The sequence below is a fragment of the Phyllostomus discolor genome, chromosome 12 (assembly GCF_004126475.2).
Source record: "Phyllostomus discolor isolate MPI-MPIP mPhyDis1 chromosome 12, mPhyDis1.pri.v3, whole genome shotgun sequence".
NCBI classification, from domain to species: domain Eukaryota; kingdom Metazoa; phylum Chordata; class Mammalia; order Chiroptera; family Phyllostomidae; genus Phyllostomus; species Phyllostomus discolor.
In genome coordinates this window covers 45143640-45157420 of record NC_040914.2, presented here as the reverse complement: position 1 = coordinate 45157420, position 13781 = coordinate 45143640, and the positions used below count along the sequence as shown (strand labels likewise).

The 13781-nt window shown below is 43.6% G+C and overlaps 1 protein-coding gene across 1 annotated transcript in view; it reads right to left on the bottom strand.

Moving 5' to 3' along the window:
- Positions 1–13781, bottom strand: part of ETFA (electron transfer flavoprotein subunit alpha) — a 48663-nt gene that overhangs the window by 1407 nt on the left and 33475 nt on the right. Inside the window, exons 10-11 of the mRNA XM_028502401.2 lie at positions 7175–7240; positions 4067–4147 (exon numbers count right to left, since the gene is read on the bottom strand). Coding sequence (XP_028358202.1) covers positions 4067–4147; positions 7175–7240 — 147 coding nt within the window. The remainder of the gene's footprint in view (positions 1–4066; positions 4148–7174; positions 7241–13781) is intronic.

Sequence of the window (13781 nt, the reverse complement as noted above, 5' to 3'; positions counted from 1 at the left end):
CACACAGGCCAAGGGCTACTGCCGCTCACACACGCCATGCTCAACGAGGCTAATGTGGGACCTACGAGTTTCATGAAAAACAGATTAGAGCCCAACTTCTTTTAAAGGAAATGTGAATTTGGTTTAGTCCAGTTTTTAAGAACCTTACAGAATGTCCCCCTGCCATACTCCCTAAAAGGGATGAGGGGTCTTTCTCTCTCTTCACCATCTATAGCCTTTTTAGTAGATCAGCCTCAGACTTCCCAGGCACAGCACATGACGTCTCAGTTGGGGAAAAGCAAATGCCACCACCTCGGGTTCATGGGGTGTCTCGTGGCCTGAGCACACTGAAAAGATCTGGATTCTTATTTTATTCTATTTTAGATACTGCAGAGCAGACCCCCACTTGGTAAGACCAAATGAGAATGAATTTACATTTTAAATAAGAGAGATCCAGGCCTGATTCCTGCTCACAAGGAGTGACCCCTCGCTGGGGAAACTGAGCCACCCAGTCAGAAATGTGCTCATCTTACACTTTATGTAAGAGGATGAGAAGAAAGACACTAAACACTCCCAATTCAGGAGTTTCGCGGGAGGAGAGATTAATGTGGAGTAGGAAAAATCAGAACATTAACAAGGATCCTGGAGGGGAGAACACACACCGCCCCCCTCACCTCACACCATATACAAAAATTAATTAAAAATGACCTAACTATAAGAGCTAAAACCATAAAACTCTCAGAAGAAACCATAGGGTAAATCTTTAGGACCCTGGAATTTGCCAATGGATTCTTAAATATGACACCAAAAACAAACGAGAAAAAACATAAACTGAACTTCATCAAAATTTTAACTTGTTGTATACCAAAGGACATGATTAAAAAAGTGAGATAACCTACAAAATGGAAGACAATGTTTGAAAATCCTACACAGTGGTACCAAGGGATCTCCGGTATTCCCAGGGTAGATGCTGTTGCACTTCACGTTGTTCCAGAGGTTTCTTAAGCTCCCCTCGTGTCTTCCACATTCTTTTTTTCTTTCTGCTGCTCTGCTTGGGTGTTTTTTCCTACCATTTCTTCCACATCACTGATTTGTACCTCTGCTTCATCTTACCTACTGTTTATTCCTTCCAGTGTGTCCTTTATTTCAGATATTGCATTCTTTATTTCTGATTGATCTTTTATGGTTTCTGTCTTTTAAAAAATTGTATTTTATTGATTATGCTATTACAGTTGTCCCATTTTTTCCTCCCCTTTAATCCCCCCCACCCCCACCAGTTCATGTCCATGGGTCAAACACGTAAGTTCTTTGGCTTCCCCATTTCCTATACTATTCTTAACCTCCCCCTGTCTATTTTCTACCTACCTTTTATGCTTCTTATTCTCTGTATCTTTTCCCTCATTGTCCCCACCCCCTCACTGATAACCCTCCATGTGACCTCCATCTCTGAGTGTTCTTGTTCTAGTTGTTTGCTTAGTTTGTTTTTGGCTTTGTTTTTCTTTTAGGTTCAGTTGTTGATAGTTGTGAGTTTGTTGTCATTTTATTGTTCATAGTTTTGATCTTCTTTTTCCTATAAGTCCCTTTAACATTTCATATAATAAGGGTTTGGTGACTCCTTTAACTTGACTTTATCTGGGAAGCACTTTATCTGACCTTTCATTATGAATGGTGGCTTTGCTGGATAGAGTCATCTTGGATGTAGGTCCTGGCCTTTCAAGATTTTGAATACTTTTTTCTAGCTCCTTCTTGCCTGTAAGATTTCTTTTGAGAAATCAGCTGATAGTTTTATGGGAACTCCTTTGTAGGTAACTCTCTCCTTTTCTCTTGACTCTTTTAAGACTCTTTTCTTATCTTTAACCTTGGATAATGATGTGCCTTGGTGTGTGCTTCCTTGGGTTCAACTTCTTTGGGACTCTGAGCTTCCTGGACTTCCTGGAAGTCTATTTCCTTTGTCAGATTGGGGAAGTTCTCCATTATTTTTTCAAGTTAAGTTTTCAATTTCTTGCTCTTCCTCTTCTCTTTCCGGCACCTTATGGTTTAGGTGTTAGAAGTTGTCCCAGAGGTTCCTAAGCCTCTCCTCATTTTTTTGAATTCTTATTTCTTCATTCTGTTCTGGTTGAATATTTATTTCTTCCTTCTGCTCCAAATCATTGATTTGAGTCCTGGTTTCTTTCCCTTTACTGTTGCTTCCCTGTATATTTTTCTTTATTTCACTTTGCATAGCCTTCACTTTCCCCTCTATTTTGTGACCAGACTCAACCATTTCTGTGAGCATCCTCACCACCAGTGTTTTGAACTCTCCATCTGATAGACTGGCTATCTCTTCATCACTTAATTCTTTTTCTGAGGTTCTGCCTGTTCCTTCATTTGGGCCATATTTCTTTGTCTCCTCACTTGGCAGCCTCCCTGCTCCTGTGTACTAGGTAGAGCTTCTTTGATTTCCTATCGTAGCACACCTGTTAAGTTCTACAGGAGGGAGCCTTGGGTATTCACCAGAGTGGGGCAACCTGCTTTGCTGCTTTGTGGCTCCATGTGTGGGGTAGGGGTCGAAGAAAGGTCAGCGCCACTGCTGGCTGACTTCTGGGGGATGGGCTGGCATTCACCCCTTTTCCAGTCACTTCATCCACTTCCTGTATGTGACTGGCACCCCTCCAGCCTGGTTGTGGTTCCCAGGGTGGGTGGGTTTACATGTTTTCCGAGCTCTCGTGAGAAACCAACAGCTCCTTCTGTCACTCCAACCCCCACCGGGTTTACAGCCAGAAGTTATATGAGGCTTTATCTTCCCAGCACTGGAACCCTGGGCTGTGCAGTCTGGCCTGGGGCTGGGATCACTCGCTCATAACCTGTCCCCCTGAGTGCTATACACCACACGTGAATGTGGCCGCCATTCCACCATCCGCTGCTGCCACATTGCATCCTCTGCCTGGAATCCCTGTCTCTGCTCCTCTTACCTCTCTGGATGAATACAGCTTCTTTAAATCACTGGTCGTCAGACTTCTGTATAGTTCTGGGCATTTCTGGGTGCTCTTCATTTTTAAGTTAGTTGTGTTCCTTCTTATGGTTGTGCCGAAGCATGTCTACCTACACCTCCCTCTTGTCCAGAATCTTCTGTGTCTAAATTCTGTATCTGAAAAATTGCTTGCTTCCATTTCATTTAGTTCTTCTGAAAAATTCTTTTGTTCTTTCATTTGGAGTCTGTTTCTTTGCCTCCCATTGGCTGCTTCTTTGTGCTTGTTTTTTATACATTAGGTAGATCTACCAAGACTCTGGTGCAGACCTAAGTCACACGCTGCCTGTGATGGGCCCGGGGAAACCTGTTTGGAGCTATCAGCAACCTAGAGCTTGTGGCTCCATCTGCTGGGCCGGGTGCATGCAGAAAGCACCAGGCTGAGCACCAAGGCCAGCTTTTATCTGGACTGTGTCCCAGGGAAGGTCACCTAAAGTCTCAGAACACACAAACTGTGACCTTTCGATATGGCCAAATGAGTACTGGGTGCTCATCAATACCACTGAAGCTATTTCTTTCACAGGGCAGGACAAATACAGGTAGCAGCAGAGTAGAAAAAACACTACAAAAAGTGGAATATGTGAGGAGTGGGAGGTAAGTGTTCTCCCCTACACCTGTCACGTCGGGAAGGCTTTACTCTGCCAGCATGGCCGGCAGAGCATATGTGCTGGGTGGGTCAGGCGGGCTGGACCTAAGTGCCCATTCTTCCCCTGAAAAGCCAGAGCACCACTGGCAAACCTCCAAAGGAGGGGATTTGATGTAAATTTCTTTATAGTACCTGCCAAATAGGATTCTAGATTAAGGTCAGTTGAATCACTTCACACTGTATACTAACTTAGTACATGATGTGCCAAGAGCCATTCGGATATTTTAAAGACGATACAGACTCCTTAAATGGAAAGTTATAATGTGCTATATAAACATCATGTATTTATCAGGACCATTTCACTTTGAGTAGTTCAGAATTGTGTACATATATTAATGCATACATACATAGACACACACACACTGTCTCGCTGAAACAGCTTCTTCCCTGACCAACAGAGAGGTTCTCAGATGACAATCTAGGTAACAGCTTACCTTGAATAAATCTGCAACTATTCCATAATCTGCCACTTGAAAAATTGGAGCTTCTGGATCTTTGTTAATTGCCACAATTGTCTGTGAAATAAAAACAAAGCGTTTGCCCAAGCAAATATACCACATAAACTGACGGTTGTATTTTAACTGTCCTACAAACAATTTTATAGTGTTCAAAAATGTCTACCAAATTAGATTCATTTGATTTATTTGTGCCAATACTATAAATTTAGAACTTTCTGCGTTGGAACATAAAGTTATCTCCCACTCTCACCATGAGCCCCGTCACAGTCATTAAAAGGTTTTAAATCATTATTTTTATAAAGCTGTTTTTGAATTACAAACGAATGTTTAATTTTAGACAACAACTCAGAAGACAGGGCTGTGGGAGTCATCAGGAACCTGGCTCCACCTGCACAACAGCTGCACTGGCACAATCCGTTCCAGGTGCCCATCTGGGAACCCGGAGTCCACTGAAGGCTTGCACCTTCCAGGGGGAGGCTGCAGCTTGCAGCAGGGCAGCAACCCATCCCTCTCCTGCAGCCCTGCCCTGGTAGCAGGCCGCTGTGCACACAGCTTGCAGGGGCCACAACTGGCGAAGACAGCCCTGCCCTCCAAATACTGGGGGTCTGTGCTTTGATCACTGACTGCTGCTTCAGATCACAGGAGTACTAAGAGGAGGGTGGCCAGTGCTGCTGCACCTCCCCCACTGTCGCAAGCCCCTCCTCATCCTCTGGCTAAAGTTATCTGCAGAGAGTTAAAGGGATATTGTGCTTTTTCTGGCCCCTTCATTTTCAGTTGTCTCCCCTTTTCCCAACCAGACCCAGAAGTTCGAAGACAAGTGCAGATGTGGGGAAATTATAAAGTAACCACACAGATGTGTTCCTTACAGATGGCTTCTGACACCATCACAATTAAAGTAAAATTAGAGTTTAAATTTTATAAATAGATTATAGTAATTCAAATCTCGAGAACCAAAAATAAGTTTCTACCTGCCCATTACTCTGTCTCATGAAAACAGCTGGAACACATTTTAAAAGTATTTTGATACAGCCTGACTTGTAATATAGGTCACACAACATATATAATCCCACTACAGGGCCCCCTGAAGAGCCCCTCGAAGCGATGGGCGTCATCTTCCAGAACACCTGAGACTGGAGCACAGTGCAGTCCCGGGAAGCACCCGCCCAGGGGGACACGCCACACACACGGAAAGAGGTGTGGTCAGAGATGACAGACAATGGTTTCCGACTGAGCCTCCAACCCACAGCCACAAGGACAACATTTTGAGTCACAGGCGTTTGCACGGAGGTGTTTCTCTTCTGGGCATGATGCAGCTCATTTCACAGCTGCTAGCAGAAATTTCTTTAATTAATGATGGGTAGTGATTTTCCTGGAGTCTACCTACTAAAACATCTGACAGTTTAATCATCTGAAAGCTTTTTCATCCCACTATATGAAAGTTACTTTTAAAGAAACAGCACATAACTGTGGGTAAGGAACCTCTGAAGCATGTAAGAAAAAAGATTTGGTTACAGTTTTTCCGATTACTAAAAGAATACTCCCAAATTACCAACTGTGAATAACTATGATAGAATCTTGCTTGTCACCCTCGAGCTCTCATTTGTCCTTACAAGTTCACACTCTTCTTCCTTACAGAGCTTTTAAAGCCCAGACTGTATTCAACCGTATCAATGTGCACATGGTTCACAAGTCAGTATCACATTGGCTCATTTGATATAACAATCACATCTTATAGTCTTTCAACTATACTACAATGCTAATTAAAATGGCAGCCATCAGGTTTATGAATGCAACTATCTGATTCAAAGCGCTCACTCTAAAACCCTGTACCGGAGCCTACCCAGAGGCTGCCGTCTCTCCCACAGCAGACGGCGACGACGGGGCCATGTCTTTTCCGCTCAAGCACCCCAACATGTGGCGCAAGTGCGTGCTGACCACGTGTCTGTGGGCTGCGTGGACAGCTACAGTCTTGGCCTAAGGTTATCCTTAGGGATCGTTCCCCAACACTGGTCTCCTCACTCAGTTCCTCCCTTTTCGCTTTCAGGTGTCCCTCTAGTCCACCTCTCCCCCCAGCCCAGTGCTGTGGGCACGGAATAAGAATTTTCACCAGGATCATCTTGGTGGGCAGAATATTTCATTTTTGAGAAGAGAACTGTGGATATGCCTCAACTGGCCCAGCTAAAAATATTTTTTAAGGTTGCTGGTGTTGGAGTATTTTTTCCTTAATGCAGCAATAACATTTTCCTCACTGGCACTGCTATTTTCAGAACTCAGTGAAGAAACCTGCCACCCAACTGTCAAATCTGACTGGTTTTGAGGCGATTCATTTAGAGGTTACCATGAGGTAGAGCAGGCATTTTTTTCAAGGCAGAAGTTAAAACTGTTAAAAGTTTCATTACCTTTTATATCCAACTTCCATCTCAACGGATAAAAGCAGGAGTGTCAAAAGCATCTCTGATTTCATGAAAGACTAAGTTCATAATTCAAACTGTTCATTATTATGCATGAATTAATGTGCCATATCCTATAATTTATGTTCACAGAGTCATTACGTAGGACTTCCAGATACAGTTCAAGCAGCAAGTTAAAGTCAAGTGTTTCCTCTGTGCATTGCATATTTTAAAATTACTGAGGTTTTACGACACTCTAACCCAAAATGTGTCAGTCATATTTTAGTAAAACCCAAACGAGGGGCCTTTGTGACAGATGAGTGAGGAGACTCTTAGGGGACCAGGGTGAAGCAGACAGAGAATGAGGGGTGAGAACATCATACACTCGTCAAGTCAGAACCTCGTCAAGTTTTCTACCCACACGCGGTCAGAAGGAAGAGAGACCTCGGGACTTGCACTGGGCAAAGAAGGGCAGTGCAAACAGGACGCGCCCTGCGGGATCGGCACTGGAGCTGGGAACCAGGGGCAGGCCTGTCCCACTGGGCTAGGGCTGCAGACGGCGAACAGGACATGCGCTTTCAGTTCCTAGGTCTCAGGGAATGGGTCAGCTTCATACACTAGGAAACATGCAGTGAAACCCAACACTGTACACCAGAGCTTCTCCTCTTAGCATCACTAACTGTCGTGTAGTTACCTTGCTGTCTTTCATCCCAGCTAAATGTTGGATGGCTCCAGATATTCCTACAGCAATGTAAAGTTCCTGAAATAAAAGAGACCATGTCATTAATATGTATTTATATTATATAATACCTTCCAAAGAATGTACTATTAGCAATTCAAGTCTTAGGCAAAAAATAGGAAAATAGAATAGATGCAATAAGTATTATTTAAATCATGCTCTCCTTCCCTGATCTCCCTGAGCCACAGTCATCTTCTCCCTCTGAATTCCTACAGCAGAGGTGGAACAGTGAGTGTGGATAATGAGAATTACTGAGCCTTAAGTACGTGCTAACCACTGTGCTGAGCATTTCACACCCACTGTTTCACTTAATCTCACAAATTCCTCTGAGGGAGCACTTTTTGTCTGTGCTACTTGTCATTCTGTACCTATTTATTCACAGTATACACACACTGTGGAGTAACATTTAAACACACAGATGCACACACATTAAAATTTTTTTGACTTAGTTGTTTGCCTTCTCATATTTACAAGCTCATGTACACACAAAGTCTCCCTAGGAAAGAACAAACTTCTTGAAGGCATAGGTTCAACCCCTGCATTTCCAACACCCAGTAAAAGGGCCCCCACACTACAGTTTCTAAGTAAATGCTGATGCACCCTTTTATATTCCCCTGCCCCCAATTATCACAAAGGAAATGACAACTGAATGTTGTTCTCTGTCTGCTTATCTAAAATTTTTAAAAATATTTTATTTTCAGAGAGAGTAGAAGGGAGGGAGGAAGAGAGACATCGATGTGTAAGAGAAACATCGACTGGCTGCCTCTCATTCACCTCTCCAGAGCACCTCAATGGGGACCTGGCCCCGAAACCCAGGTGTGTGCTCTAACAGGGAATCGAACTGGCAACATTTTGGTTTGCAGGCTGGTGTGGCTCAGTCCACGGAGCCACACCGGCCAGGACATGCTTATCTAAAAACTTTACAGTACCCACATTTGAAAATTAAAATTCACTATTATCACTGGGTACTGGAAATACAAGGAAGAACACTTTGCAAACTATGTAACTGTCTAACCATTATGCTGTACACCTGAAAATAATACAGAATAATACTGAATGTAAATTGTAACTGAAAAATAAAATTTAAGTTAAAAAAGATATTGAAAGGATAATTAAAGATCTAATATCAAAAAAATAAGAGTTTAGTTGTTCCGTTCTGTCTACTAGACGCACAAACCGAACCCACCACATCCTGGCCTGGGCAGGGGGTGCACCGACCATGTAACCAAACTGCCACACCAACAACGAAGTTTCTCTTCCATATGAAGGGTGTGGAGGCACTGAGAGTGGCTCTGTCATGCTCAATCCTAGTCCATGGCAGAACCTCAAAGTCAGTGACAGTGCCAGGTGGCCCACCCTGCTTTCTGCACTGCTCATAATCCAATCACCGCTCAGTCCAAAATCAAAGAGCATTTCCACTGAGATCAGTCACTGCCACCTAATGCTATGATGTGCACAACACGCAAGTGTGTGAGGCTGTACGTGAGTCCTTTCCCTCTCGGTTTCCCCAGCTGTAAGCTGGGGCACAGCCCCGGCACCAGGGCTTTGTACAAAGGCTCCCGGGACACTCTAAAGCGCAGCCAGGGCTGGGAACCACGAGAACAGGCACCCCGAGCCTCAGACCTATAACTCTATCCAGCACACTGATGGGCTATCCCTGGGCCTTATCTTTAAATGCACAGAGTGCCCAACTGCTTCCAGAGCAGCAAGACACCACCGTGTGCCCTGGAAAAGGAAACAACCTAGTCACCACAGTGTGTTTATCATCTAGAAACGAGCTGCGTTTGTTTGCTGATTCAACTTGCTCCACAGTGACCATCAAAAGCCTGAAGGAAAGCAAGAGCCGTCCGGTCTTAGGGTCGGGAGGTGCCTGCAGTGAATGAAGTGAGGTGAGGAGAGCAGTTCCTGCTCCGAGAGTCTGTCCCAAACCCACGGCTATTTTCTACTGAAGATTTGCAGGTAACTTCAACAGATCCGTTTAATACCATTTCAGTTTGTTCTGAGTAACATTCCTTTCATAAAATGACATTCATTAAACCATTAATCAAAACATACTTACGAAATCTCACATTCAGGATAACATGCCAACAAGTTCTCGTGTAAAGGTTTTTAACACGAGAAACCGTCTCACCAACCACTCTCCTAAGTGTACTCTCAAAGCCAGCACGGGAAGGATCGCCATTCTGTAACGAGTCCCTCTGACACACATGTCCACGCTAAAATTCATCAAGTGTTAAAAGCCTCTCCATCTGCATCATAAAATGCTAATAAAATTGTTGACTCATTCTGGCAGTAAACGTCTACATAAATATAATACAAATGAAATTCACTTTAAGCCCCCTGAGAAATGAATACTGTTCACTGACTTTAAACCATAAATGTCACTGAGGAAAGAACAGATTCTGGGCCAAAACAAGCCAAGGCTAGGGCCAGTCCTGCCTTTCTGCTTTCTGACCACCAGCACAAATAGTGCAAACGGGTCCACGTGGCCAACAGGTCCACGTGACTCATGCCTTGCAAACACGAATCTCTGAATAAACAGAAAAGCATTAAAACAATAACTGAGAATGAGTCCTGGATTCTGGCTGCTTTCTGAGATCTGAGAGCTCTCTCAGACAGGAAGGGAGGCTTTCTTCGGTTTTAAAGGACATGTACAGGCAATTAGACTAATATATCGTAGGATGCTTCCTCGTGGCTCAGGAAGCATTTTGGTATTTCAATAATAATTAGTATGTACAAACCCTCCAGATGCTAATTTATGGAGCACTCGAGACACTGATAAACAACACAAGACAGTCCCTACCCCGAGGCACTTTCCGTCTAAGTCAGATAGCGTGTAAGATGATTTGGAAAGAATATGAGAGGCGTGTTGGAGGGGAAAACAACAATTGGGGTTCAGAAAGTGGTGGGATTAAAGAAGGAACAGGCACAAACAGAAGGAGGGGCCGTCCTGGTGAGACGGAACCCCAGCAGCCCTGGCCAAGCGTGAGCTGGTCCTTTGCAATTCAAGAATGGGGCTGCTGGGAAGAAGGAAAGCCGCAGGGCAGCAAGAGGACCTGAGGTTATTCTGAAATAAAAAGAAGAGATAGCGCTTCCACGTTCAGTGGGGTTCGCAGAGGAACTTGTGACTGCGGTTAAGAACACAGGCTCTGGAATCTCTCTGCCTGGGTTTAAATCCCAGCTCAGCCACCTTACAGACAAGAGACTGTGGGTCAGTTCTTTAACCTACGTGATTCTGCTTGCTCATCTGAAAAACTGGGATTGTAAGAATCCCCACGTCATAGGTTACTGTGAAGCTTCCATCCTTCGCTCAGAATCTAGTTTCCCAAGACACCGTTGTGGCACTCAAGTTGAAGCCTGCTCCAATACTGACCCCCTCAGCCCACTGGGTGGCCGGAGGACTCCTGTGGTGGTCTGGAGCTGCCCCGTGGAGCTGAGCAGGGTGCACACCGAATAGCCCTGGAGGGCAGCCTCATTTATCATCAGTCACTATAGAGCTGCATTTTTATTACAGTAATTTTTCAACAGATGGCAGTAAAGTAACTTGAGAATGGGATATTTTTTCCTAATTCACACAAAGAGCTGCACAGGACTAGCAGAAGTGCAGGGCAGTCAGAATCCCCTGAGGTGCAAGCACTGTAATGGTCTGAGTGCGCCGGGACAGGAAGAAGCTGAGAAGCGACGGCGATGACATTACTGTGTCGATACCATTACTGTATCTCACAGGTACTACAAGGACAACTAGCTCATGCTCACAGTCTAACCACACAGGTTAACGTAAGATTATAAAAACCCGTTAAACAATATAGGAAACAATCGAGTGTGACAGAGTGCTGGTCTCCTACACAGCCCCTGCCACTGAGAAGCGCAAGCCATTATAGGCTGGAATATTTAAGTCTTTGAGTTGCACTGACTCAGTATTAATAACTCCCTTTGTAGAGTTACCTTTACAAGCTAACTTAATTCCTGTCCTAATACCATATATTCCAAGTGAATAAAGTGATTCATTCATTAATCTCTTACTGTGCCTAATTTGTAAACTTGACCATAGGGATGCGTAGGGGAAAACAGGGCATTCGGGGTAGGGCAAAAGCAGGTTTACAGTTGTGAGTACACAAAACAGTTTATTCCTCTATTATTTATTATTGTATTATTTTCTACACAAGTAAGTGTAAACCTACTTTTTGCCCCACCCTGTATGTAGTTTGGTAATATCCATGGCTTCAGGCATCCACTGGGGATCCTGGAGCATAACCCCTGCGGACGAAGGGGGGCCACTGTATAACCAAAAATGTGGGACACACCTCAAGTGACACCTAGAAAAATATATCAGAAAATTAATGAGCTAAGATCTCAAGAAAGTTGAAAATGAGCAAGTGTAAGAAACCATGTATTCCATCACTAATATAACCAAATCAGTCAGCTCTGAGAGAGACGGCTCCAGGCCCTGCCTCTTGCACTCAGCATCTGTGTTCCTGGGAGAGCTACTTCCTCTCCCAAGGGTGCGAGTCATGTGCAAAGTGCAGGTACACTCCAGCAGCTAACAGGATGCTGTGATTATTAAATAACACCACGCATGTGCAGAGTTCAATATATGTGCCATTAATGCTATTATTATTAGTTGGTGATCACTAACTCTTTAAACTAAAAGGTACAATAAGACAGCCATAATTTGAACTCCACTTCAAACTCCTTGAGTAGTCTAAAGTGGAACCGAGGAGTCTGGAGTAGGTTGCACGATTACTACCACAAAAAAAGTTGTTGTTAACTCGAACAGTTCTCCTGGATAATGTATTGGAAAAACTTGGTTGATAACTGTTAGTTCCTTGATTGCATTTACTGAGCTATAATAAAGTCAGAATTTCTGCTCAACTTCCTAGACAGTGCTGGCTGAATTTGGGGTGAATTTTTTTGAATTTTATTTGTTTTTAGAGAGAGAGGAAGGGCGGAAGGAAGAGAGGGAGAGAAACATCAATGTGAGAAATATGGATTGGTTGCCTCTCAAATGTACCCTGACCGGGGACTGAACCCCCACACCAGGCATGTTCCCTGACTGGGAATTGAACCAGTGACCTTTTCCTTTGTCGGATGATGCCCAACCTACTGAGCCATATCAGTCAGGACTGGGGTGAATTTCTTTACAAAATTCTAACAAAATCTTCATACAGGGATACATATCTCAGATACAGGTATCAAGACCTATCAAATCGGGCATATAAAAATATATAAGAGGTTTAAATTACTTAAGTTCATGATATAAACTCACATGCTGACTTTTTTCTGGAATTGGAACAGTATTCTGCCTGCAGAAACTTCAGATCTGCTTTACTTTAAACAAAGTAGAAAGATTTAAACATTTAGTTTTTTGTTTATGTGAAACATGAAATTGAGTGGAATGGATAAATCTGGAGCTTTCAGAGCAGAAAAGCCAAGCCAATATTGCTTCATCTCTTTAAAAATCAGGTTTATAATTTCTTTTCTACCAACAGCCGCCCTTTCTAGACACAGCTGGAGAAGAAATATGGAAACTACATTTCTTTGAAGGTAATTTAAAAAGACATCATATAAATAGTTCTAACTCAAGTTCAGAGATCCAACAGTATGCTCCCAAAAACAATACCCTGTCACTACCTCTGCCAGGACGACAGCTCCACTAAACGGCAAGCTCTCTCCCAGCCATCCGTACTCCAAAAACTACAGCGGCACAACCTTCAACAGACACTATTCCAGCTAAAACACGATACACACGCACAGAACAAATGCCAAGTTAGGAGTTAAATGGAATTTATCATAGCAAATAATGAATGTCTTTTTCAGGAGTAGATTAACCTAACTCTATTTTCTAATTACTGCAAGCTTCCCATGCATTAATATTGCTATATTCATCCTGCTGCTCATTTTAAAAGGCCAAAGTATTTCTAATGTTTGCCAAAATATGTTTAAGTCTCCTTTCTTTTATGAAGAGGCCCCAAAATGCAAAGCACAGCAATCCGTGGCTCTGTTCTCAGGCAGGGATGTGGCGAAACTGTGTTTACACGAATGGAGGACTTGACCCAGGTCCCGTCTGTCGGACAGTGCTCCTGTTCAGGAGAGTTCAGGTCTTATCTGGATTCAAGTGGCACTCTTGTCATCACAGTTACACGAGCTGTCTCGGCTCTGCCAATCATCGTGCTGCGCTTTATACACACAGTATCAGTTATGACAGTAACTCACAGGAGCAGAAACTATTCCTGTTCTGTAGACAAGAAAGCACAGGCTCAGGCAGGCTTAGTGAGTTGTCCAAGGTTATATACACCCAGTGGAAGACAAGCTTCTTAACTGAAGTCTTTTGATTTTTTTTTTTAAGATTTTATTTATTTATTTTTAGAGAAAGGGGAAAGGAGGGAAAAAGAGGGAGAGATAACATCAGTGTGTGGTTGCCTCTCAGGCCTCCCCTACTGGGGACCTGGCCCGCAACCCAGGCATGTGCCCTGACTGGGAATCGAACCCTTAACCCTTTGGTTCACAGGCCGGCACTCAATTCACTGAGCCACACCAGCCAGGGCTGATTTTAAATTCAGTA